The sequence below is a fragment of the Ranitomeya imitator genome, chromosome 2 (assembly GCF_032444005.1).
Source record: "Ranitomeya imitator isolate aRanImi1 chromosome 2, aRanImi1.pri, whole genome shotgun sequence".
NCBI classification, from domain to species: domain Eukaryota; kingdom Metazoa; phylum Chordata; class Amphibia; order Anura; family Dendrobatidae; genus Ranitomeya; species Ranitomeya imitator.
In genome coordinates this window covers 731,262,027-731,288,137 of record NC_091283.1, presented here as the reverse complement: position 1 = coordinate 731,288,137, position 26,111 = coordinate 731,262,027, and the positions used below count along the sequence as shown (strand labels likewise).

The 26,111-nt window shown below is 44.8% G+C and overlaps 1 protein-coding gene across 1 annotated transcript; it reads left to right on the top strand.

Annotated features, from left to right (window-relative positions):
* Window positions 1-18,914: 18,914 nt before the first annotated feature.
* Window positions 18,915-20,737, top strand: LOC138665588 (uncharacterized). Its single transcript, XM_069753198.1, has 2 exons — window positions 18,915-19,033; window positions 19,573-20,737. The coding sequence occupies exons 1-2, from the start codon at window positions 19,020-19,022 to the stop codon at window positions 20,549-20,551; spliced, it is 993 nt and encodes a 330-aa protein (XP_069609299.1). The 5' UTR covers window positions 18,915-19,019; the 3' UTR covers window positions 20,552-20,737.
* Window positions 20,738-26,111: the final 5,374 nt, after the last annotated feature.

The window sequence follows — 26,111 nt, the reverse complement described above, 5'->3', positions numbered from 1 at the left end:
TACTGCCACAAAAAAGTGCTTACATAAAATCCGGACTCAAGAGTAAAACAGAATACATGAATAAAACACTGGTGTTGTTTAAAACCTACATCATAAGAAAGGGGCAAAACTCAAATTTTCGTTTAAGCCCATTGGTGACACTGTATTCAGAACCCAGATCCATCTTGTTTCTTTTTTTGATAACGGTATTGTAATTGGTCCACCCCGCTCCCCATTTTCAATCATGTCAATGCCAGTCACTTTAAATAATGAGGAATCACAATTGTGATGATGGACCTTAAAATGTTTCGGGATCGTTTTCAAAAGTTAGAGATCTACCACTTCTTTTGCCGCTTCAATACCCAATACATGCTCACGGACCCGTATTTTGAGCTGCCTTGTAGTCATGCCCACGTATATCAAGGAGCAGGGACATGTAGCATAGTAAATAACTGCCTTAGAAGCGCAAGTTATACTATGTCTAATTTGGAAAATATCAGTACCATCTGAATTACAAAATGTCTGCTCTCTTGTTACATTTGGGCATGCCACGCATTTACCGCATGGCCTGCACCCTGGAATCCGTTTAGCATTATCTAGAAACGAAGGATGAGTCTGGTTATGTAAATAATGGCTTTTCACTAGGCAATCTTTCAAATTTCTTGCCCTCCTATAGGTGATGGTGGGTTTGTCGCCAACATATTGTGATAGAATAGGGTCTGCTTTTAAAATTCCCCATGATTTGCTCAGTTGAGATCTTACCATTTCACTTTGCCCATGATATTTGGTAATATATCTTACCACCTGGTTGGTTTTGGTTGGTTTGGTTCCATAAAGTGCTTGGTGCCGCAAGATATTTTTAGCCCGATTTTAGCCCTTTTTCACTGAACGCCGGCTATATCCACGTTCTAAAAATCTATCCCTGAGCTCTGAAGCCTTTCTTTCAAATTCTGTATCCTCAGAACAAATTCTCCTCAAACGTAGGAATTGGCCGATAGGGATGGAGTTAATCATTGTAGGAGGGTGTGCCAATGTCGCATGTAAGAGTGAATTCACAGCTGTCGTTTTGCGAAACATCCTAGTCTCTAAGCAATTTTCATTATTCCTGTGTACACTCACATCCAGGAACTCCATCATATTCATGTCATATTTGTAAGTTATCTTTAAATTACGAGAGTTCTGATTCAGACCTAACATAAAGTCCTCAAGGGATTCCGCTGGACCCTGCCAAATGAAAAATATGTCATCAATGAATCGCACCCATAATGGGATGCGATCCATTGATGACTCAGGCCCCGACATCAGGAGGTCCCTCTCCCACAGCCCCAGGAATAGATTTGCATAACTGGGCACAAAAGTCGCGCCCATTGCAGTGCCCTGGAGCTGCAGGTAGAGGGACCCCCTAAAAAGAAAAAAGTTTCTTGTTAATGAAAATTCCAGTAGTTGGATGGTAAACTGTCTCATCTGTACAGGCAAAATAGATGAATCCCAAAAATATCTTACAGCCTGAACCCCATCTTTATGCCGGATATTTGTGTATAGGCTTTCAACGTCACACGACACCAACAAAGAATCTGCACCAATATATAAGCCATCTACTTTTTTTAAAAATTCATTGGTATCTTTGATAAACGATGGTAGCTCTTCAACCAATGGTTTTAATTTTTCGTCCACAAATTTATTTATTTTCTCTACGTAATTGCCACAACCTGAGATTATTGGTCTCCCAGGTGGATTATTTTGATCTTTATGGACTTTTGGCAACAAATACAAAGTTGGTATTGTAGGTTCCACTACTTGTTGCTACTTGGATATTGTAATAAAAGCTGATTTTAAGTATACATTCCTGGTGTGGTGTTAATCTCTGGTATGTCTATGATCATGGTGTTTGGGTTGTTTTACCACTTACATTGTGTAGTGTACTACACTGCAACAAAACTCAGGCCCAGTCTCCCCCCCCAAAAAAGGGAGATTTAAATTGGCACTAAGTGGATCTACGTCACAGTTCTGTTAGTTTGTCGTACATCTTCCAGCCACGTTCTGCCACTTACATTGTGTAGTGTAATACACTGGGCTTGAATTTTGTTGCAGTCTCCCCCCCAAAAAAGGGAGATTTAAATTGGCACTAAGTGGATCTACGTCACAGTTCTGTTAGTTTGTCGTACATCTTCCAGCCACGTTCTGCCATTCTGCCACTTACATTGTGTAGTGTAATACACTACGCCTGAGTTTTGCTGCAGTCTCCCCCCCCAAAAAAGGGAGATTTAAATTCTCCACAAGTTTATATACACCTTCTACCTTGTTTCACAGTACCATATAACAGTTGTTATTTTGGTTAGGTTTTTCCAAAATGAGGAAGTCTGGTGGAAGAGGCCGTGGGCGGTCGTTGCCAGCTGGTACTGATGGTGGTGGTGGAGCATCTGGTGGTAGTGGGAAAATCAAAATAGCACCAAAGGCTCGAGGTGTTGAGCCAGCGTCATCGTCTGGCTACACAAGGCCTCGAGGGCTCCCTTAGATGGGAGTAGGAAAACAGATTTTAAAGCCGGAGCAGCAGGAAAAAGTTTTGGCTTTCCTTGCTGACTCAGCCTCTAGCTCTTTCGCCTCCTCTTCAGAAGGTTCGAAATCTAAAAGCAGCGAGTCATCAGTAAATGCTCCCAGTCAGGAACAAGTCGCTTCCTTGTGTCCTTCACCCAAACCAAAAGTGAAGGATGCGGCAGGCGACACTATAGTTTACTCCATGGAGCTCTTTACTAGTGTTGAGCATTCCGATACCGCAAGTATCGGGTATCGGCCGATACTTGCGGTATCGGAATTCCGATACCGAGTTCCGATACTTTTGTGGTATCGGCAATCAGTATCGGATCCATAGTGATGTGTAAAATAAAGAATTAAAATAAAAAATATTGATATATTCACCTCTCCGGCGGCCCCTGGACATCACCGCTGGTAACCGGCAGGCTTCTTTGTTTAAAATGAGCGCGTTTAGGACCTGAGAATGACGTCGCGGCTTCTGATTGGTCGCGTGCCGCTCATGTGACCGCCACGCGACCAATCACAAGCCGCGACGTCATTCTCAGGCACTAAACTCCTCATTCTAGGAATTTAGGACCTGCGAATGACGTCGCGGCTTCTGATTGGTCGCGAGGCGGTCACATGAGCGGTATGCGACCAATCAGAAGCCGCGAAGTCATTCTCAGGTCCTAAACGCGCTCATTTTAAACAAAGAAGCCTGCCGGTTACCCGCGGTGATGTCCAGGGGCCGCCAAGGAGGTGAATATATCAATATTTTTTATTTTAATTCTTTATTTTACACATTAATATGGATCCCAGGGCCTGAAGGAGAGTTTCCTCTCCTTCAGACCCTGGGAACCATCAGGATACCTTCCGATACTTGGTGTCCCAATGACTTGTATTGGTATTGGATATCGGTATCGGCGATATCCGATACTTTTTGGGTATCGGCCGATACTATCCGATACCGATACTTTCAAGTATCGGACGGTATCGCTCAACACTACTCTTTACACATACCGTGCCTGGGTTAGAGAGGGAAATTGTTAAAAGCCCATTACAAGATGAATCGGACATGGAGTGCACAGATGCACATCTTCAGCTAGATTATTATGCTGTTCCATTGACTCAGATCACTACATTGCCCTCGCAGTGTACTGAGCCAGAATCTGACCCTGATGAGACTATGGTGCCCCGTCCCAAACGCTATAGCACCTTACACGGTGACACAGAGGAAGGTGCACATGACATTGAAGAGGAGGTGATAGAATGACCCAGGTGTTGACCCAGATATGCAGCCATTGGGGGAAGAGGGTGCTGCTGCCAGTAGCTTGGAAGTGGAGGAGGATGATCCGCAACAGCCATCTACATCGCAACAGCTTTCATCTGGCAGGCCCGTATCTGGCCAAAAATGTTTGTCAAAACCAAAAACAGTTTTAGGACAGCGTGGCCATCCGGTGAAAGTAGCACAGCGTGCAATGCCTGAAAAGGTAATCCATAGTAGGAAGAGTGCATTGTGGGAATTTTTTAACCAAAATCCGAATGATCAGTGCAAAGTTATCTGTAAGAAGTGCTCAAAGATCTTTAGCAGTGGGAAGAATCTCCTAAATTTAAAGGGACTCTGTCACCTGAATTTGGCGGGACTGGTTTTGGGTCATATGGGCGGAGTTTTCGGGTGTTTGATTCACCCTTTCCTTACCCGCTGGCTGCATGCTGGCTGCAATATTGGATTGAAGTTCATTCTCTGTCCTCCATAGTACACGCCTGCGCAAAGCAATCTTGCCTTGTGCAGGCGTGTACTATGGAGGACAGAGAATGAACTTCAATCCAATATTGCAGCCAGCATGCAGCCAGCGGGTAAGGAAAGGGTGAATCAAACACCCGAAAACTCCACCCATATGACCCAAAACCAGTCCCGCCAAATTCAGGTGACAGGTTCCCTTTAAATTCAACGTGCATGCACAGACATTTAACCAGCATGCACTTGCAAGCCTGGACTAACTACCAAACGTCCCGTAACGTTGGTGCACCTGCTCAGAATGAAGGTAGTCAGCAACGCTACATTGCTTCCCTCACAGTAAGCCCACCAGTTAGGACACCACCAGCAGCAAATGTGGAGGTATCGTCGCAAGGCCAAAGCAGTCAGGGAATCACAAGGTTCTTGGTAGGAAACACTGTAGGTAGGCCAACATCAAGAATACCATCACCAACCCTCTCTCAATCTGCCTTGTCCACCACCACCCCCACAAGTTCCACCATATGCAGCTCTCCAGTCCAGCTCACCCCACAAGAGACTCTCGTTAGGAAAAGAAAGTACTCATCCTGTCATTAGCGTACACAGGGTTTGAACACCCACATTGCTAGACTAATCTCGTTAGAGATGATGCCCTACCGGTTGGTTGAAAGTGAAACTTTCAAAGCCCGGATGGCCTAAGCAGTACCATGCTATGACCTACCCAGTCGACACTTCTTTACGAGAAAAGCCATCCCAGCCCTCCACCAGCATGTCAAAGACCGCATTGTCCATGCACTGAGGCAATCATTCAGTAGAAAGTTGCACCTCATAACAGATGCATGGACCAGTAAACATGGTCAGGGATGTTATGTGTCCATCATGGCACACTGGGTTAATGTGGAGGATGCAGGGTCCACAGGGGACAGCCATGGAGGGACAGTTCTGCCAAGCCCATGGTCTAGGAAAAAGTGTGCTGTAGGCGTTTGCCACCCCTCCTCCTCCTCCTCCTCCTCCTCCAGAAGTGAAAGCTCGTCCACCGAGCGCAGTCGCACGACCACTCCATCCGCAGCTGCCAGTGTTGCACACTGGTGTCCCATTATGGAACAGCTAGTGGTAAGCGTCAGAAGGCTGTGCTACAAATGAAGTGTTTGGGCAACAACAGACACACCGTGGAAGTACTGGCGGAGCACTTGCAGCAAGAAACTCAGTCATGGCTGGGCAGTGTACATCTTGAGGCAGGCAAGGTTGTCAGTGATAACGAAAGGAATTTTATGGCTGCCATAGCCCTTTCAGAACTGAAACACATTCCTTGCCTGGCTCACACCTTGAACCTAGTGGTGCAGTGCTTCCTGAAAAATTATCCGGAGTTACCAGCCCTGCTCCTGAAGGTGCGAAGACTTTGCTCGCACATCCGCCGGTCGCCCGTACACTCCAGCCATATGCAGAACCATCAGCGATCGCTGAATCTTCCCCAGCACCGCCTAATAATCAACGTTGCAACAAGGTGGAACTCCACACTGCACATGCTTCAGAGGCTGTGTGAACAGAGGCGTGCTGTCATTTATTTGTGGGAGGATACACATACACGGGCAGGCAGTTGGATGGCAGACATGGAGTTGTCAGGTGTGCAGTGGTCGAAGCTCCAAGACCTCTGTCAAGTCCTTCAGTGTTTTGAGGAATGCACACGGCTGGTAAGTGCAGACGATGACATCTTAAGCATGAGCATCCCACTAATGCGTCTGCTGATGCAAAGTTTGATGCACATCAAGGAGCAGGCGTCTGCAGCTGAGGATGAGGGAAGCCTTGATGACAGTCAGCCATTGTCTGGTCACGGAACTCTCCTGGACAAGGTGGCGGCCGAAGAGGAGGAGGATGATGATGGGGATGAATATTTATGGGAGGAGGATGCTTTTCAGGGGGCAATAGAAACTGGTGGCGTTGCAAGGTCAGGTACAGGGTTTTTTTGGGCCACAAGTGATGTTGATTTGCAAGTTGCTCCTCAACCCAGCACAAGCAGTGAATTGACACCTGGAACATTGGAACACAAGGCAGAGTATGCCTTGTGTATTCTAAAAAGGGACCCTCGCATTATCAAAATGACCGATGACGATTACTGGTTGGCCTGCCTCCTGGATCCACGATATAAAGGAAAATTACAAAATATCATGCCACATGAGAACCTGGAGCAAATATTGGCTACCCAACAAGCAACTTTTGTAGACCGTTTGGTTCAGTCATTTCCAGCACATAGAGGCGGTGATAGTTCTCACACGAGCTGTAGGGGGCAACATGGCAGAGGTGTTAGAGGTGCACAAATCCGAAGTGGCGTTGGACAGAGGGGTTTTATGACCAGGTTATGGAGTGATTTCGCAATGGCCACAGACACGACAGGTACTGCTGCATCAATTCAAAGTAACAGGAGACAGCATTTGTCCAGTATGGTTACCAACTATTTTTCCTCCCTTATCGATGTTCTCACTCACAGGTCATTCCCCTTTGATAACTGGGCATCTAAAATAGACACCTGGCCTGAATTGGCAGAATATGCATTACAGGAGCTCGCTTGTCCAGCTGCTAGTGTGCTATCAGAAAGAGTCTTCAGTGCTGCTGGTTCAATACTGACCAAAAAAAGGACACGTCTGGCTATCCGAAATGTTGATGATCTAACGTTTAGGGTTGAGCGAAACGGATCAATCATTTTCATAAGTCGCCGACTTTTGGCAAAGTCGGGTTTCATGAAACCTGACCCGATCCCTGTGTGGGGTCGGCCACACGGTCGGCGACCTTCACGCCAAAGTCGCGTTTCCTATGACGCGTTCAGCGCCATTTCTCAGCCAATGAAGGTGGACGCAGAGTGTGGGCAGCGTGATGACATAGGTCCTGGTCCCCACCATCTTATAGAAGGGCATGGCAGTGATAGGCTTGCTTTCTGTGGCATGCACGCCGACCGCCATCTTACTGCTGCCGATCTGAGTGTAGGGAGAGGTTGCTGCCGCTTCGTCAGAAGCAGGGATAGCGTTAGGCAGGGTACATTAACCCCGAAACTGCTTGTGCTGTAGCGATTTCCACTGTCCAACACCATCTTTTCTTTCCAGGGACAGTGAAGGCTAGATTTTTTTTCCTCAGCTCTGTAGCTTATTGGGCTGCCCTAGAAGGCTCCCTGATAGCTGCATTGCTGTTTGTACGCCGCTGTGCAAACCAACTGCTTTTTTCAAAGCACAAATCCTGTTGCTCCTTCCTTTCTGCACAGCTATCTTGTTTGTTTGTCCACATTTTTGACTTTTGTGTGCAGCAGTCCTTTTTAATGCTGCCTGCCATACTTTTCTGAGATTACTGTAGGGAGATAGTAATTGTAGTACAGCCCCATTTTTTTTTGTTATATATATTCAAGTCAATTTCTTCCACAGAAAATATACTCTAATACAGTGGCCCTGATTTATTCACTAGTCTCCCTGAAAAAATAAGAAAGGGGCAGATTGAAATTGGCAAATCTGCATCTGTGCCATTCCTGTCTGTGGTATCTGTCACTCATTTTCTGCCACAGAAAATATACTGTATTACAGTGGGCCTGATTTATTCCCTATTCTCCCAGAAAAAAATAAAAAAGTGGGAGATTAAGATTGGCAAATCTGCATCTATGCCAGTCCTGTCTGTGACATCTGTCTGTCAATTTCTGCCACAGAAAATATACTGTATTACAGTGGGCCTGATTTATTCACTATTCTCCCAGAAAAAATAAAAAGGGGGAGATTTTTATTGGCAGTGTGTGCATCTGCGTCAGTCCTGTTAGTGGCATATCTGTCTGCCACTTAAGCTGTGTACTGTTATACCGTGGGCCTGATTTTCCCTGCAGTCTCACCCACCTATAAAGGGAGATTTAAATTCACCACAAGTTTGCGTACACCTTATAATTGTTTTTACAGTACCAAATACCATTTGTTTGTTTGGTTACATTTTTCTAAGAATGAGGAAGTCTGGTGGAAGAGGTCGTGGCCGTGGGCGGTCATTGCCAGCTGGTAATGATGGTAGTGGTGGTGGAGCATCAGGTGGTCGTGGGAAAAGCGTATAGCACCCAAGAATCGAGTTGTTGAGCCAGCATCATCGTCTGGCTACACAAGGCCTCGAATGCTTCCTTTTCTGGGAGTAGGAAAACCGCTTTTAAAGCCGGAGCAGCAAGAACAAGTTTTGTAGACACTCCAGCTCCAGCAAGATGGGTAAAAAGTTGCAAATTTTATTAATCCAGAGTGGCAATAAAAACAGGAAAATTCCTTACAAAAAGTGGACCAAACAGGTGATTGTAAGAGTACGGCTACGCTTTTCGACCTATAGCGATCTTACTCATGCCTATGCAATTCCAGGTCGAAACGCGTAGCCGTACTCTTACAATCACCTGTTTGGTCCACTTTTTGTAAGGAATTTTCCTGTTTTTATTGCCACTTTGGATTAATAAAATTTGCAACTTAACCCATCTTGCTGGAGCTGGAGTGTCTACATTGTTTTAAGTGCTGCTGCTGGACGTCTTGATCAGGACGGGCTTCCGTGCTCCGCGTTTGATGGTTTGGCTGGTGAGCTGGCTGCGACTTTTTTAGTCGCTTTTCTTTTTTCTTTTTGTAGGAACAAGTTTTGGCTTTCCTTGCTGCCTCTGCCTCTAGCTCTTTCGCCTCCTCTTCGGAAAGTGCAAAATGTAAAAGCAGCGCGTCGTCAGTGGATGTTCCCGGTCAGGGACAAGTCGCTTCCTTGTGTTCTTCACCCAGAACAACAGAGAAGTATGCGTCAGGCGACACAACGGGTTACTCCATGGAGCTCTTTACACATACCGTTCCTGGGTTAGAAAGGAAAATTGTTAACAGGCCATGCCCATTACAAGATGAATCGGACATGGAGTGCACAGATGCACAGCCACAGCCAGATAATTATGCTGTTCCTTTGACTCAGATCAGAACATTGCCCTCGCAGTGTACTGATCCAGAATCTGACCCTGATGAGACTATGGAGCCCCACTATAGCACCAGCTTACACGGTGACACAGAGGAAGGTGCACAGGACATAGAAGAGGAGGTCATAGATGACCCAGTTGTTGACCCCGATTGGCAGCCATTGGGGGAACAGGGTGCAGGCGGCAGTAGCTCTGAAGCGGAGGAGGAGGAGCCGCAGCAGGCATCAACATCGCAACAGGTTCCATCTGGCAGGCCCGTATCTGGCCAAAAACGTGTGGCAAAACCAAAACCAGTTGTAGGACAGCGTGGCCATCCGGTTAAAGTAGCTCAGTGTGCAATGCCTGAAAAGGTATCTGATAGTAGGAAGAGTGCAGCCTGGCATTTTTTTAAACAAGATCCAAATGATCAGTGCAAAGTTATCTGTAAAAAATGCTCAAGGACCTTCAGCAGAGGTCAGAATGTTAAAAATCTAAATACAAGTTGCATGCGTAGACATTTAACCACCATGCACTTGCAAGCCTGGACTAACTACCTAACGTCCCTTAACGTTGTAGCACCCTCTCACAATGAAGCTAGTCAGCAAAGCTACATTCCTTCCCTCACTGTAAGCCCACCGTTTACCACACCACCTGCAGTAAATGTGGAGGTTTCGTCGCAAGGCCAAAGCAGTCAGGGAATCACCAGGTTCGTGGTAGGAAAGACTGTATGTGGGGCAACCGCAAGAATACCATCACCAACCCTCTCTCAGTCTGCCATGTCCACCGGCACCCCCGCTAGTTCCACCATATGCAGCTCTCCAGTCCAGCTCACCCGACAAGAGACTCTCGTTAGGAAAAGGAAGTACTCATCCTTGCATCCGCGTACACAGGGTTTGAAAACCCACATTGCTAGACTAATCTCGTTAGAGATGATGCCCTATCGGTTAGCTGAAAGCAAAGCTTTCAAAGCCCTGATCGACTACGCTGTACCACGCTACGAGCTACCCAGTCAACACTTCTTTTCGAGAAAAGCCATCCCAACCATCCACCAGCATGTAAAAGACCGCATTGTCCATGCACTCAGGCAATCTGTGAGTAGAAAGGTGCACCTGACAACAGATGCATGGACCAGTAGGCATGGCCAGGGGCGTTATGTCTCCATCATGCACACTGGGTTAATGTGGTGGATACAGGGTCCACAGGGGACAGCAATATTGGGACAGTTCTGCCTAGCCCACGGTCTAGGAAACAGTTGGCTGTAGGCATTCACCCCCCCTCCTCCTCCTCCTCCTCCTCGTCCTCCAGCAGAAGCGAGAGCTCGTCCACAGACCGCAGTCGCACGACCACTCCATCTGCAGCTGCCACTGTTGCACATGAGGTGTCCCATTATGGAACAGCTAGTGGCAAGCGTCAGCAGGCCGTATTGGCAATGAAGTGTTTGGGCGACAACAGACACACCGCAGAAGTTCTGTCCGAGTTCTTGCAGCAAGAAACTCAGTCATGGCTGGGCACTGCACATCTTGAGGCAGGCAAGGCAGTGAGTGATAACGGAAGGAATTTTATGGCTGCCATAGCCCTTTCACAACTGAAACACATTCCTTGCCTGGCTCACACCTTAAACCTGGTGGTGCAGTGCTTCCTGAAAAGATATCCGGGGGTTACCCGACCTGCTCCTCAAAGTGCGCAGACTTTGCTCGCACATCCGCCGTTCGCCCGTACACTCCAGCCGTATGCAGAACCATCAGCGGTCTTTGAACCTTCCTTAGCATCGCCTAATCATCAACGTTGCAACAAGGTGGAACTCTACACTACACATGCTTCAGAGACTGTGCGAACAGAGGCGTGCTGTTATGTATTTGTGGGAGGATACACATACACGGGCAGGCAGTTAGATGGCAGACATGGAGTTGTCAGGTGTGCAGTGGTCGAAGCTACAAGACCTGTGTCAAGTCCTTCAGTGTTTTGAGGAATTCACACGGCTGGTAAGTGCAGACAACGCCATAATAAGCATGAGCATCACTCTAATGCGTCTGCTGATGCAAAGTTTGATGCACATCAAGGAGCAGGCGTCTGCAGCCGAGGATGAGGGAAGCCTTGATGACAGTCAGCCATTGTCTGGTCAGGGAAGTCTACAGGACGAGGTGGTGGCCGAAGAGGAGGAGGATGAGGAGGATGATGGGGATGAGTAATTTTAGGATGAGGAAGCTTCTCAGGGGGCAATAGAAACTGGTGGAGTTTCAAGGCCGGGTTCAGGGTTTTTGAGGGAGACAAGTGACGTTGATTTGCCCGAAAGTGCCCCTCAACCCAGCACAAGCGCAGATTTGACAAACAACTGGAACATTGGCCCACGTGGCAGATTATGCCTTGTGTATCCTCAAAAGGGACCCACGCATTATAAAAATGATGACCGTTGACGATTACTGGTTGGCCTGCCTCCTTGATCCTCGCTATAAAGGCAAATTGCAAATTATCATGCCACATGAGAACCTTGAACAAATATTAGCAACCACACAAGCAACTTTTGTAGACCGTTTGATTCAGGCATTCCCAGCACACAGCGCCGGTGATGGTTCTCACACAAGCTACAGGGGGCAACAGGCCAGAGGTGTTAGAGGTGCACAAATCAGAAGTGGCGTTGGACAGAGGGGTTTTCTGACCAGGTTGTGGAGTGATATCACAATGACCGCAGACAGGACAGGTACTGCAGCATCAATTCAAAGTGACAAGAGACAACATTTGTCCAGTATGGTTACTAACTATTTTTCATCCCTTATCGATGTTCTCCCTCAACCGTCATTCCCATTTGATTACTGGTAGTGTTGAGCATTCTGATACCGCAAGTATCGGGGATCGGCCAATACTTGCGGTATCGGAATTCCGATACCGAGTTCCGATACTTTTGTGGTATCGGGAATCAGTATCGGATCCATATTAATGTGTAAAATAAAGAATTAAAATAAAAAATATTGATATACTCACCTCTCCGGAGGCCCCTGGACATCACCGCTGGTAACCGGCAGCCTTCTTTGCTTAAAATGAGTGCGTTTAGGGCCTTCCATGACGTCACGGCTTCTGATTGGTCGCGTGCCGCTCATGTGACCGCCACGCGACCAATCACAAGCCGCGACGTCATTCTCAGGCCCTAAACTCCTCATGCTATTTTTATTTTTTATTTTAATTCTTTATTTTACACATTAATATGGATCCCAGGGCCTGAAGGAGAGTTTCCTCTCCTTCAGACCCTGGGAACCATCAGGATACCTTCCGATACTTGGTGTCCCATTGACTTGTATTGGTATCGGGTATCGGTATCGGCGATATCCGATACTTTTCGGGTATCGGCCGATACTATCCGATACCGATACTTTCAAGTATCGGACGGTATCGCTCAACACTAATTACTGCGCATCCAAAATAGACACCTGGCCTGAATTGGCAGAATATGCATTGCAGGAGCTTGCTTGCCCAGCAGCTAGTGTGCTATCAGAAAAAGTATTCAGTGCTGCTGGTTCAATACTGATCGAAAAAAAGGACTTGTCTGGGTACCCAAAATGTTGATGATCTAACCTTCATTAAAATGAACCACTCATGGATTTCTAATTATTTTGCCCCACCTTTCCCGGCTGACACCTAGCTTTCCTGTAAAAAGGTCTTGCTTTTGGACTGGTCTTACTGACTGTTCCAATCTCTTAATTTGCAGCTGCTGTTTGTCCAGCATATGACATGTTTACACCTCCCTAAATGGGCTAACTCCCCCCACGGGGCCGTGATCTCGCCACTTGGCGCAAGCACCCGTGAGAGTGATGTTTGTCTGAAGAGGTGGGTGTGCCCACTTTTGGTCGACGGAACTGCCACTGGGTCCCTCATATTACAATGAAGTGTCTCTGGCGTTGGTGGCGCGCAACCAACGTCAGACACACCGTTGTAACATGAGGGGCCCTGGGCCTGTACCGCCGGCCATGAGAGAGTGTCCCCCCCAGCTCAAACAGTGCTCTACCACTTGCAAAAATATCTCTCACAGCTCCACCACTGTTTAGTCTATGCGCTGAAATCCTTCAATGCCTGGCACTGACAATACCAATTTATTGACATGTATGATGCTAGTTAAAATATTCAGGGGCTCTGTCCCACATTTACACCAGTAAATACTTTGCGCCAAATTACAATGTCTGAAAGTCAGCAAAGGAGCCCACCCCTGTACCTAAGTATGCCACCCTTTTTTTTGTTTTGTTGTTTTGCGAGACATTAACATCTATTTATTTTTTGGGAGTACTAACTGTGTCAGACACTCCTTCCAATTGTCCCCCGCTGACCACACCAATGCTGCCTGTGTATCACTGCAACATAAACGAACCTGCATTGAGCTTATTTAGTTATTTTAGGCCTACTAAGTCTGTCTGCGGTCCATCCTACCAATTGTCCTCCGGTGACCACACCAATGCTGCCTGTGTACCCCTGCAACATAATTCTAACTGCATTGAGCCTAATTTTTTTATTTTAGGCCTACTAAATCTGTCTGCGGTCCCTCCTTCCAATTGTCCTCCACTGACCACACCAATGCTGCCTGTGTACCCCTACCACATAATCGAAGCTGCAATGAGCCTATTTTGTTATTCTAGGCCTACTAAGTCTGTCTGCGGTCCATTCTACCAATTGTCCTCCGGTGACCACACCAATGCTGCCTGTGTACCCCTGCAACATAATTCTAACTGCATTGAGCCTAATTTTTTATTTTAGGCCTAAGTCTGTCTGCGGTCCCTCCTTCCAGTAGTCCTCTGCTGACCACACCAATGCTGCCTGTGTACCCCTGGAACCTTTTTTAAACTTGCATCGAGCCAACTTTGTGGTGTAAGGCCTACTAGCAGTGTCTGTCTGTGCCACTCAATACAGCTGTCCTCTTAAAAAAATGACCTGCAATTGTCAGGTTTTCAGCCTATTAAAATTTTAAAACTGCAGTGGGGCTACTAGTTTGGTTGGGGCCTACTAACAGTGTCTGCCGCTCCAAGGTGTTCTCCATGTTGCCTTTCCTGACCTTCTATCTTCAGGCTCTTGTTAAATAGTTGTTAAATGGAACAAATGCAGTGGGGCTCCACGTTTGGTTAGGGCCTACTAACAATGTCTGCCGCTCCTTGCTGTTCTCCTGGTTTCCTGTCCTGAACTTCCATTTTCAGGCTCTCGTTAAGTAGTTTTTAATATTACACTGCATTTGGCCTACTAGTGTGGTTGGGGCCTACTAATGGTGTATGCCGCTCCTTGCTGTTCTCCTGGTTTCCTGTCCTGAACTTCCATTTTCAGGCTCTCATTAAGTAGTTGTTAATATTACACTGTATTTGGCCTACTAGGTGGGTTGGGGCCTACTAACGGTGTCTGCCGCTCCTTGCTGTTCTCCTCCACTGAACAAAGCAGTGCCGCCTGTTTACTACTGTTACCAATTTTGAACTGCATTTAGACTACTTACTGATTTGGGCCTACTCACTGTGTCAGCCTCTCATTACAGTTATCCTCCACTGAACAAAGCAATGCCACCTGGTTAGTCCTGTTACCAATTTTGAAATGCATTTAGCCTACTTTATTATTTGGGCCTATATCTGTGTTTCCTCCTCATCCTGCCCATTGCCCAGCCAGTGCTAGATGACTCTGCTGGTACATTGACCCAGACCGCTACATTCCCCTTGCACGCTACACAGCCAGATTCTGACCCTGCTGAAAGTGCAACATGACAAAGGTGCTTTGACAAAGACCTTTCCGGTCAAAATGCGTAGCCAAACTCACGCAGGTCACGGTGTTGTCTTCATGGAGCTCATGATTTTTCATGTTTTTATATTTTCCAATAAAGTTTGTTTATTTTACCTTTTGGAGCTGGAACATCGTGGTTTTTTTTTTTACAAAGAGGAAGGTGCAGATGATAGTGCAGGTTCCTTCATCAGGTGGGGGGGGAATACTCGTTGGTGACGTCACTGGCACAGGGCCCCTCATAGTACGCAAAAGTGTTGCTGCCTGTGGGAGGGGCCCCCGCCGTGCAAACACACCGCCGTACTTTGAGGGGCCCTGTGCAAGTGCCAATGCGAACGAGTGGGCCCCCCCTGCTTGCTCAGGATCACAGCACTTGCAAAGTTGAAATACTTACCTCTCCCTGCTCCACTGCCGTGACGTGATCCACGTTTCCTGGGCCCACTAAATACTTGACCCAGCCATACCCCCCACAATTTTAGCCAAATGACCCCCAATGTCCCAATGCCTAACTTTTATTATAAGGTAAATTAAGATTGGCAAGCTTCAGTACCAAGAATGGATGTTTTTGCCATTAAAATGGGCACTGTAGGTGTTTTCCTGGCCTCCACTCACTGCCGACTATGCTTCCCCATTGACTTGCATTGGGTTTCGTGTTTCGGTCGATCCCCGACTTTTCGCGATAATCGGCTGATTTCACTCAACTCGACTTTTGAGAAAGTCGGGTTTCGCAAAACCCGACTCGATCCTAAAAAAGTAAAAGTCGCTCAACTCTAATCAGCACCATTTCAAATCCAAATCTCCTCTCTCATGTACTTATTGAAGTGATCCTTCATTGAACACCAACAAACTTTTACTCTCTTCACTGTGAAGGGGGAAGAAAAAAAATTATTGTAAAAATAGACTAACATTTACAGCAAAACCGACACGTAAAAGACCACATTGCAATACTTACGAAAATCCTTTCTGACTTGTGGCCTTGCATGGTCCCAATCATTCAACAGCGATCTGGCCATTTCTTCCCAGGGTCGTCCGATCAAGGCTGAGTCGGAATGATTCCGATCACGGGGGTCCCACAAGGCTGCTCGCTGTTGCACAGCTTGAAAAAGTATGTCATTATCAATATCAGGTTGTCCTTCCTCACGTTGTGGAACAGACATTTTCAAAGCTTCTATACTTACATCCAGAGTCTAGTCCTGAGTCTTATGCTTCCATCCAGAGTCTTGAGAGTAATGGACTACCTGTCTCCAGACCCCCTTTTATACATCAGTGATTTTGTAGGTGTTGACATAATTTCCTGGACAAGATTAGTGTGAAGTACACATTGCGTATCGAACGCATGAGTACGCATGTCCTTGCGTAACAATGCATTCCCATACACAGGAACGTATTTTTTTGATGCACTCATCTGCAATCGTCCACATGGGGATGATGGCGCAATATTTGATGCCTCAAAAAATACGACATGTTGCATTTGCTGGACACTGCCAAACACCGCGAAACAAAGCATGTGCACGCATCCACATGCGAACGCATGCAAAAGCATGTTCCTGCGTACATCATGTTAAAGATATGTACACATGATGCATGCCGGTGTATGCAGATCATACGCAGCGCACAGAAACGCTAATGTGAACCCGGCCTTACTGATGCAAAAGTGAGAGACGTTGGATAACCCCTTGAATTGTGGCAACATAGATAAATAAAATACTAATTTCATTTTTGATACAATTTCCAAAATAGCCCAACTTTAAACAAAAATACTAAATTAAGGCAAGACTTAAAATTTCTTATATGCTTACACTAGAAAGAAAATGAACAAGTTCAGCACTATTATGTCATTCATTATTCCTAAATCTAAGAAATTGTTATTCCATCTGCTGCATGTGTTTTTTTTTTCAATTTTTTCTTAAAAATCCCTTGAGAGAATGTATAATACCCTGGAGTTAAAACAATAGTAAGTAGATTGGGGGCCACATGTGGAGAGAAAACATTAGATGATTGGAAATCTAATCCCCTTACTGATACAACCTGATAGAACCATATGCATTTGAATATATGAAAACATGGCTGCATCTCTTTTAAATGTAAATCATTTCCAGATTAGCAGGGATCATAAACCCAAAACAGAACCTTCTTTGTCTAGAATTTATGCATAAGAAAAAGGATGTATTATACAATTATACAGCTTTATAGCACATGTACCACACTGCACAATAGAACATTATAAAACAGTAAAGTACAATGGTACATTATTATTTTGTTACAATTTGGGAGAAGCCCAAAAATGTAACAAAAGGCTAAAATGAAAATATATTTATAAACTATGTTGCAACAATGCATTAATGCAAATATACAAAAAGTGCCCCTAACCACAGGAATTTTGTAAATGATGAGATACGCCAAGTTTAAAAGATGCAGTGGAGTATACCTCAAAATATGCAAAATAAAATGGGAATTATTTATCTGGTTTGTACTAAATCTATCTTGTGTGGGAGCTATAATATGGCTTTATATAACCCATAAATATAGAGCCATAATATGGATGGATATAAAAGCCCTACAGTTTAACACTTGTAGCATCAAATGCCTATGCCCAATCTGCCCAATCAATATTAACTGACTTGGGACACGTCAGAAAAGAAAGTTAAGGGTGGTCATCAGAGATGGGCGAGTTCATAAAAGAATGAAATGCATACTAAAAAATTTTAAAATTTCAGTTTCTGGGAAATTTGAATTTTTCTGGATTAAATTTTCACAAATCCAGCAAAAAGGATTTAATTGAGCTGCCATTTTGCTGGATTACTTTAAGGGCTGGGGAAAAAATACATCTCTCTTAGACACTGATCTGACTTACATCACCGCTGGTTATTCATGTGAGTATAAGGCCGGCTTCACACTCGCGAGTTTTACGGACGTAAGAGAGGTGCAGAAAATACGGATTGCACACGGTACAATGCATCTCTATGGCCAAGCTTCTATCTGCCGTATTTTACGGTTCCGTATTATACGGTCTTCTACGGCCGTAGAAAATCGCAGCATGCTGCGTTTGTCACCGTATTGCGCAAAAAAATCGCCAATGAAAGTCTATGGGGGCGAGAAATATACGGATTACACACGGACCAACAGTGTGACTTGCGTAAAATACGCCAGACATCTCCAGACATCGCCAGGTGCAAGGAATTGAGCCAAGCCCTCAATCATGAAACTCAGACATGCTAATTAGCTCAAAAAGCCACACAGACATCCCGGAAGTCTGGTGCTCACCTCCACAGAGTTCCAAGCAGCATGGCAAACATCATCAATGTTGATATGCTCCTCATCCTGGTCCAAGAAAGGCCTGAAATATGGGACCAGAGGGATCCCAACTACTCCAACCGGGCCAGGAAAGAGGCAGCTTGGAGGGCCATCTGTGGGCTACCATTCCCTGATTATGCCCAACGGCCACGTGCGGAGCAGACAAGTCTATGTAAGTACACTCATGTATTCACAAGATTTAACTTTAAAAGATGCTTTCTCTACATGATTACTTGAGCAATCATTTTTATCTTTATATGTCATTTATGGCCTTATTTGTCATTTTCTAAAGCTGAGGAACATGCCAAAGTGGTTCTGGACATAGTTCATGTTGATCTTGCCCTGCTAAATATTTTCTTGGCCTCATACCCCGTCCAGAGGGTTGTTGTCCCTTGTCTTATTTTTAGATATTTTTGAGCATTATTCTCATTATAGCACAAGTCATTTTCCTTTCCTATCCTAGCATATCTTACCTAATGTATGTTTGCAAGAACAGGGTTCTCTCCCCTCTCTACCAGTCTGATACTGTCAAGTTCTTAACTGTGGGCGATATATAGACCTCTGCATGTAACCCCTTTATCATCTGACTCACCATGGAAATTATTGTGCTATAGCCACTTTTTGCTTTAACAATACAAATATGTCTGACAACTGGACTAAGCTATGTTCAGAATGATATAGAACATTATTTGTGCCCTTGTAATTGCAGTGGATGATGTTATGACAAGATGGCGCAGCATTCGGGACCAATACCGGCGGGAAAGACAGCAGCGGGCTAGGAGTGGGTCAGCAGCCCCACTGAAGAAGAGGAAGTATATATATTACGACCGTCTTTCCTTTTTGGATGCCAGTATGGATCTTAGGCAGTAAGTACAAACCACTCTAGACATTTGTAATGTAACTAAATTTTTATTTTTTTTGTGGATTAGGGTTATGACATTGCAAGTTCCATGTAAGGATGTGTCAATATAGTGCCAACAATAATGTAAACAAGCATAAATTCCAAAAGTGTCCTGGAGGAGAGAGGACCCTGGCCGCCAAGCATCCCAAGATTCAACAAGGGATGGGTGAGAATGTAGTATGCGAGTTTAGAGATGTTCAGGCAGTGTTTTGTGGTATGGGTTGTTACTGCATGGTATCTTATTGTTTGAAGAGGTGGTTGTGCCTGGTTTTTGTGTAGCTTGAAATGGTATGCCACATTATGATGTGTCGTGATAGTGTTTGTTACATTTGTGGGGCTCTACAAGACAAATCTTGGATATTCTTGTGTGAATATGAGATAATAGGGGAGTAGAGAAGGAGATGTTGTGTTTTTTGTTTTTTTTTGTTTTATTTTAATATTGCACACCGATGTCTAATTAAACAATGTCAAAATAAAAATTTTATTTTATTGTTTTCTTTACAGAACACAGTCAAACCTCACAGAGAGGGAAACCGGATCAGAATCAGACCCTATCATTGATCCTGTAAGTGTGGAGGAAGAGGTTGCAGGACCATCTGTGGCTGCATCAGGATCCATCATTGAGGACCCATCAGCAGCATCATCACTGCAGGCAGCAGCAAGTGATGAAGATGCTGCACCATCACCCTCAGCAGCACATGTACCAAGGCCTGTGGAACATGGGCACAGCAGCAGCCCTACAGGCCCACTGGTGTCATCCCCACAGGCAGCTGGGCCTTTACGGAGATCCCGGCGAAGGAGAGAGCTTGAAGGCAGAAGAAGTGAAGTTGATGCTGGGGTCCTCAACTATTTGGCCAGGGCAGCCACAGATGATGGCGAGGAGGCCTTTGCCCGCAGCCTTGCCCGATACCTTAGACCCCTTCCCCGTGAGGTGAGGCTACGTGTCAGAGGGTGTATGCAAATCCTGATTGATTTAAGCACCCCTCCAAATAACCCCTATGAGGTTTTTGAATACCTGGAGCGAAGGCAGCTTGGCCAAACAAACCTCTTGCGCCTTCAATTCCCTCAACAGGAGCCAAATCAATCAGGATTTGCTGCACCTACTCCACGTATGCCTCCCCTTCAACCCCTCCCATCCCAAAATCTACAAAGGCCATTAGAGTACCAAATGGCAGGCTTCAACCCCCAATCCCAATATGGCCACTTCTCCAGACACAGTGATGTTGGCTGGTCCCAACCTGGGTTTGGACAACATGGCCATTTTGGGTTTGGGTATGATGCAAGGCAATCTGTACCTCAGCATGATGCCCAGAGCCAAATGGCTTTTGGTCAACACACATCTGGCCAATATGGACAAGGCCAGTATTCTGGGCCGCAAGCCACTGCATCCTCACAGGATGAACTGCCATCGGCCCAACAAAGGCCACCAGACCAGGACCCAGAGCTGCCAACATCTCCCCCACCAACTTACAGGGATCTGTAATTTAGTTTTGTTTTTTGTGTTTTGTTTTGGTAGCTGGCTACCATGTTAATGTTGTGTTTTCAAAACATTTCCACTTTGTTGTGGATCCTTGGTATAAAGCAACCCATAAAAAAGGCTTCTCAAAACCATATGGCAAAAATATGGGGTTAACAACCAAAAAAAAAGGGTTGCAAAGTTAGTAAAAAGTTTACAAAAAAGACAATTGATGTTTGTAGACTAATCATTTTTGCATCACACACATATTCAGAAAACAGAAACATATGGTAATTAAGGAAAAAAACACACACAGTACGTTTTCAGTGGTTGATAATAATATATTACAAAAACATATCTTTAAAATAACAAAAATCACAACTGAGAAACAGCATAATCTTGCCAGGGAGTAGAACCCTGAGGAGAATCAAAATAATTGGTCAAAACATCCCTAACTTTGATACCAGAAAGGGGACGGCGTGGAGGTGGGCCATGTGGTGTTGGACTACTGACACTACGCAACATGTGTTCATCATTACCATCTGAGAAGCAATCATGTATGCGGGTATAGTTGTGCAAAATTACAGATGCTTTGATTACTTCATTGACTGTAGCCTCACTGAGCTGCATGGCAGTCTGTAGGACACGCCATTTGGCCACCAGAATACCAAAGGTGCACTCCACCAGTCTGCGCACCCTAGAAAGGCGCAAATTAAATATCCTCCGACGGTGGTCCAGGTTGCGCCGGGGATAAGGCCTCATGACGTGTCTGGTGAGTTGGAAGGCCTCATCTCCAACAACAAAAAAAGGCAGTGCTTCTGCAGTGGAGCCTGGGAGTTGTTGTGGTGGTGGGAGGTCTAACTGGTTTTCACCTAGCCGCCGACCCATTATAGACGAATTGAAGACCCTAGAGTCTCCAGTTCGTCCATAGGCCCCAATATCTACAATTATAAACCTGTAGTTACTGTCAACTACAGCTAACAGAACTACAGAGAAAAACTGCTTATAGTTGTAGAATTGGGAGCCAGAGTTCGGCGGCTTACGTACCCTAATATGTTTCCCATCCACCGCTCCAATGCAGTTTGGGAAGTCACAATTGACCTTGAACCCACGGGCTATTTGGAGCCAATCAGCCTGTTTGGGCTCAGGCATCACAAGGTCCTTAAGTCTATCCCATATTTGGCGACAGGTTAACCGCACAATGCCAGAAATGGTGGAGCGGCCAATCAAAAATTCAAGGTGGAGACCTGCAAAGGACAATCCAGTGGACAGAAATCTGTAAGTGAAACAAACACAATAAATTAGGTTTGTTTCAAGAGTGCACACAAAACATGAATAAGCACAATCATATTTGCATTTGTGGCCTACTAAATTAACACTGAAATGGGAAAAATGGCCTTAAGGGGCTGAAATATAACAGTTACGTCACGTTGTCACATCTGCTTTGGCCTTAATGTACACATATTATGGGTAAAAATTTAAAAAATAAGAAACATTTATAAAAAAGATCATCAACATACAGTATGTGAGGATGGAGAATACATACCGTAACGTGAGGAGAAGACGCTCCTCAGCAGAGATGGCTTTGCGCAGCCTTGTGTCCTGAAATGTTATTCCTGGGCGTAATATCTCCAACAATCTGTCAAAGGTTTGTATAGACATGCGACAGTACAGATAAAACTTGTCTGGATGTTCCCGCAGAGCTGTATATAGCCGATGAAAATGGCCTTTAGTGAGGCGTTTAGTCAGAAGAGGATGCACCCACATTCTTCTGCTCCTCCTTCGCGGATCCACAATCACAGGGTATGGGTGCCCAAACCGACGAGACAATAGCCAGTTAAACAAAACACGCTGCGTTGGGGTGAACTGCAGGTGGTCAGACATGGTCCAAATGTTACAACAACACTCCAACAGTTGCAAAACCACAAAATGACCATATGGGAGTGAGACACATGTTGTAGAGTCCTTAAATAGGGTTGCTGAGGGTAATTTAAATCAATTTCATCCGCAAAAACCGTTATATGTCCATTTTGTCAGGTTGCGTGAAAAATACGCATTACGGTGGGCATACGGATTACATACGCAACATTACATGCGCAAAATACGCGACCACACCTTGCCTACGGAGTTCTTACGGACCACCGTATTTCTAATTTTGGAGCGTATTACGGCCGTAAAATACGGACCGTATTTTTCAACGCTGAGTGTGAGGCCGGCCTTAGGGGCCAATGTGGTCATGTCAGGGGGAAACCACATCACTGACATTAATTACTTAAATTGTCTCCCATATGAACTGCATTAAGAGGGTTTATGCCAAGCAAACATTAGTCAGCAATTTGTAATTTTTTACACAGCTTTGTTGTCCAAAATGAAACTTAATTTGCAACCTGAGAGCTGATAGATACTGCCCAAACCATGAGTAGCACATATCAGAAGCTTGCTGTTTGATGTCAACCACTCCAGCTGCACCCTATGCCAACACAAAGCAAAGCAGAATGGCGGCGGCAACCACGATCTAGCATTTATATAGTCCCGGTCACATGGTGCATCAGCCATGTCAAAACTTTGTATGGCTGTTATGGCTCCGGAAGTACCCACAGCTTAATAGCTTGTTGACTGGCTGCGCTACAGCCTTTCAACAAACTTTATTAGGCATTCGAATCCAAACAGGAAACCAGATATACATTAAAAAGTCTGTGTTCGGGGCCTGGTACAGACCCCGAACTTCACAGTTTGGGTTCGCTCATCCCTATTACATTATATCTTTATTACAAAAAAAAGGATATGCCATATTAGTGTAAATAGAGAAATAAAATGCACAATTTATTTCTCTATTTATACTAATATGGTATATCCTTTTTTTTGTCTCTCAGCTGCATTTAGTTGGCCTAATTGAGAGACAGAACCCCATTTTCATATTTTTCAAGCTTTTAACTATTTAAAAGTAATAAAGTATTGACCTTTTAGCAATTTCAAGTTTTAGATTATTATGTATCTCAGCTTCAATTAGAAGGCAATTCCATTAAGATCCATATTCAAGCACATAAACACACACCAGCAACTTTCCTTTAAAGGTGCAAACCAATTATTTTATGCAGGTGCGATTCTTTAATTGAACAAGTGCCGCCAATAATTATACACAGGAGGGGAGGGCACGCCGCTACATAAGAGCAGACAAACTTGGGAGCAGCAATAACCCTGCCAAAGAGGGCTAGAGCCCTTGAAATGCATTGCTTGGTTAGCTGCTCTAGCACACCTGCTCTCTCTGGCCCCGTAACTTGGTGACGTCACCTGTAGCTCCGCCCACCTCTCCGTCCGCTACCTCAGTGTTGCTCCCGACAAGGGCACGCAAGGTTTCGCGGTCTTGTGGCTCTTGCCGCATCTATCATCCTAACCTACCGTCCTGCTATGGCGGCGGTACAGCGGCAACACAGATTCCTCTGAACCGCTCCTCTCTATACCAGCGAGACAGTGAGTACAGCCCAATTACATATGCATGCATAAGCCATGATATATCAGTACTATTAACTGTCTCACTGGAGGAAGATTACCACTTATTTTTTATGCATGGGTAACTGTCTCTATTTAAAGTAACCTACTTCAAACACCACCTGACGACAACTTACATACTCACCACCAACGAAACCTTGCTTCAATCCTGACGTTATCAGTAGTAAATATACTTAACATTGTGAGAACTGGATCACAGACATTTAGAATCACACTTGTAAAAGGGTGTATATCCTTCTAAGCAGGAGGAACCGTTCAGCCTTGGTAAAAGCACTTTTAGCCATTACGACACCAGTAATAATTGTGGACACAAAAGAATCACAGTCCCCAACCGCATATTGCCATTCAGTACCTAAGTGAGTAGAAATTCTATATCTAACTATTCTACTATATTTATGAATTTGATTAACATAAAAGCATCTGCTTTTTTTCTCTCTTATCCTTTAAAAAGATTCTAGCAGCACCTATAAGGGTTTATCAAACAATCTACCTCATCATCAATGATGATCTAATGAGCAAGTGCTTTTTGAACTTGTATCTACTTTACTAAACACATTTATTTTTTGCATATGTAATGTAGACAGCGCAGGTGAATGCTATATACATTTTTTTTTACCAAGTATCTATACTACTTATCTAACAGGTCCACAAAGAACCTGTTGTATTCACTAGCAGCATTCTACAGTAAGCAATTTCTTCACCAGCAACTGCCTGTAGCGTCAGTGTTTCCCTTTTTATCTTTAAAATAATTTTCCTGGATCGCTGTGTGTTTTCTAGTGGAGTGGCAAATAAATAAATATCAGCAGCCTTCTTGTTGGCATTTGTAGAGCAAACACATAATTTTTCTGGAGCGCTTTGTGTTCTCTAGTAGTGTGGTAAGTAAATAAATTCCAGCAGCCATTTATAGGGCAAGCAAATCATTTTTCTGGACCGCTGTGTGTTTTCAAGTAGTGTGGCAAATAAATAAATATTGTTGCTATTTGAAGGGCGAACAATCAATTTTTATTGACCACTGTGAGTTTTCTAGTAGTGTGACACATAAATAAATCTCAGCAGCAATCTCATTGCCATTTGTAGGGCAAGCAAAAACATTTTGTGGACCACTGTGTTTTGTCTTTAGTATGGCAAATAAATAAATTTCAGCAGCCGTGTCATTGCCATTTGTAGGGCAAAGAAATAATTTTTCTGGACCGCTGTGTGTTTTTCAGTAGTGTGGCAAATAAATAAATCTCAGCGGCTATTTGTTGGGCAAACAAATACTTTTTTCTGGACTTCTGTGTGTTTAATATTGTGGCAAATAAATAAATAAATATCAGCAGCGGTCTCGTTGCCATTTGGAGGGCAAATAAATAATTTTTCTGGACAGCTATGTGTTTTCTTATAGTGTGGCAAAAAAAAATCTCAGCAGGCATTTGTAGGGCAAGCAAATAATTTTTCTGGACCTCTGTGTCTTTTCTAGTAAGTGGCAAATAAATAAATCTACTCTTTGTTTATTTCTCTATGAGTAGTGTGCAGAAAAACGACTTCCATAAATGAGGACAGCATTTAACAAAGGACATGGATGTGACCGTGGTGGTGCTGGTGTAGCTGCTGATGGTGGTGGTGGTGTAATTGCTGCAAGGAGAGGATGTGGTCACTCTATGCCTGCTAGATGCCCAAAATACAACACCTTCCTCTGGTGCATGCAGGCGACTGGGCGTTATGGTGTCCTTTTGTAGGTCCAAAAGCCGCTGCACAAATGCTGAGGCTGCAAGATGCTGAAAAGGTGTTAGATTTGATGGCTGAGATTGCCTCCCGTTCCTTCACATTAACTTCCACCTGGTCCACTGCAGAAAGTGCAGTTAGCAACTGACACTATCACATCACCTCCTTGCAAATCAGCCAAACAGCCTGAGCCTCAAGTCATGCAGCAGTCTCTTCTGCTTTTTGATGACTTGACTGACTGAGGTTCTGTGGCCCATCCACCTGGCCTTGACCCAGAATTAAGAGAGACTGAGTGCACAGATGCCCAACTACTTGCTAGGTTGGAGGATAATTACATGAGAGTGTAAGGGGCTGGACCAGGGCTATAGTCATG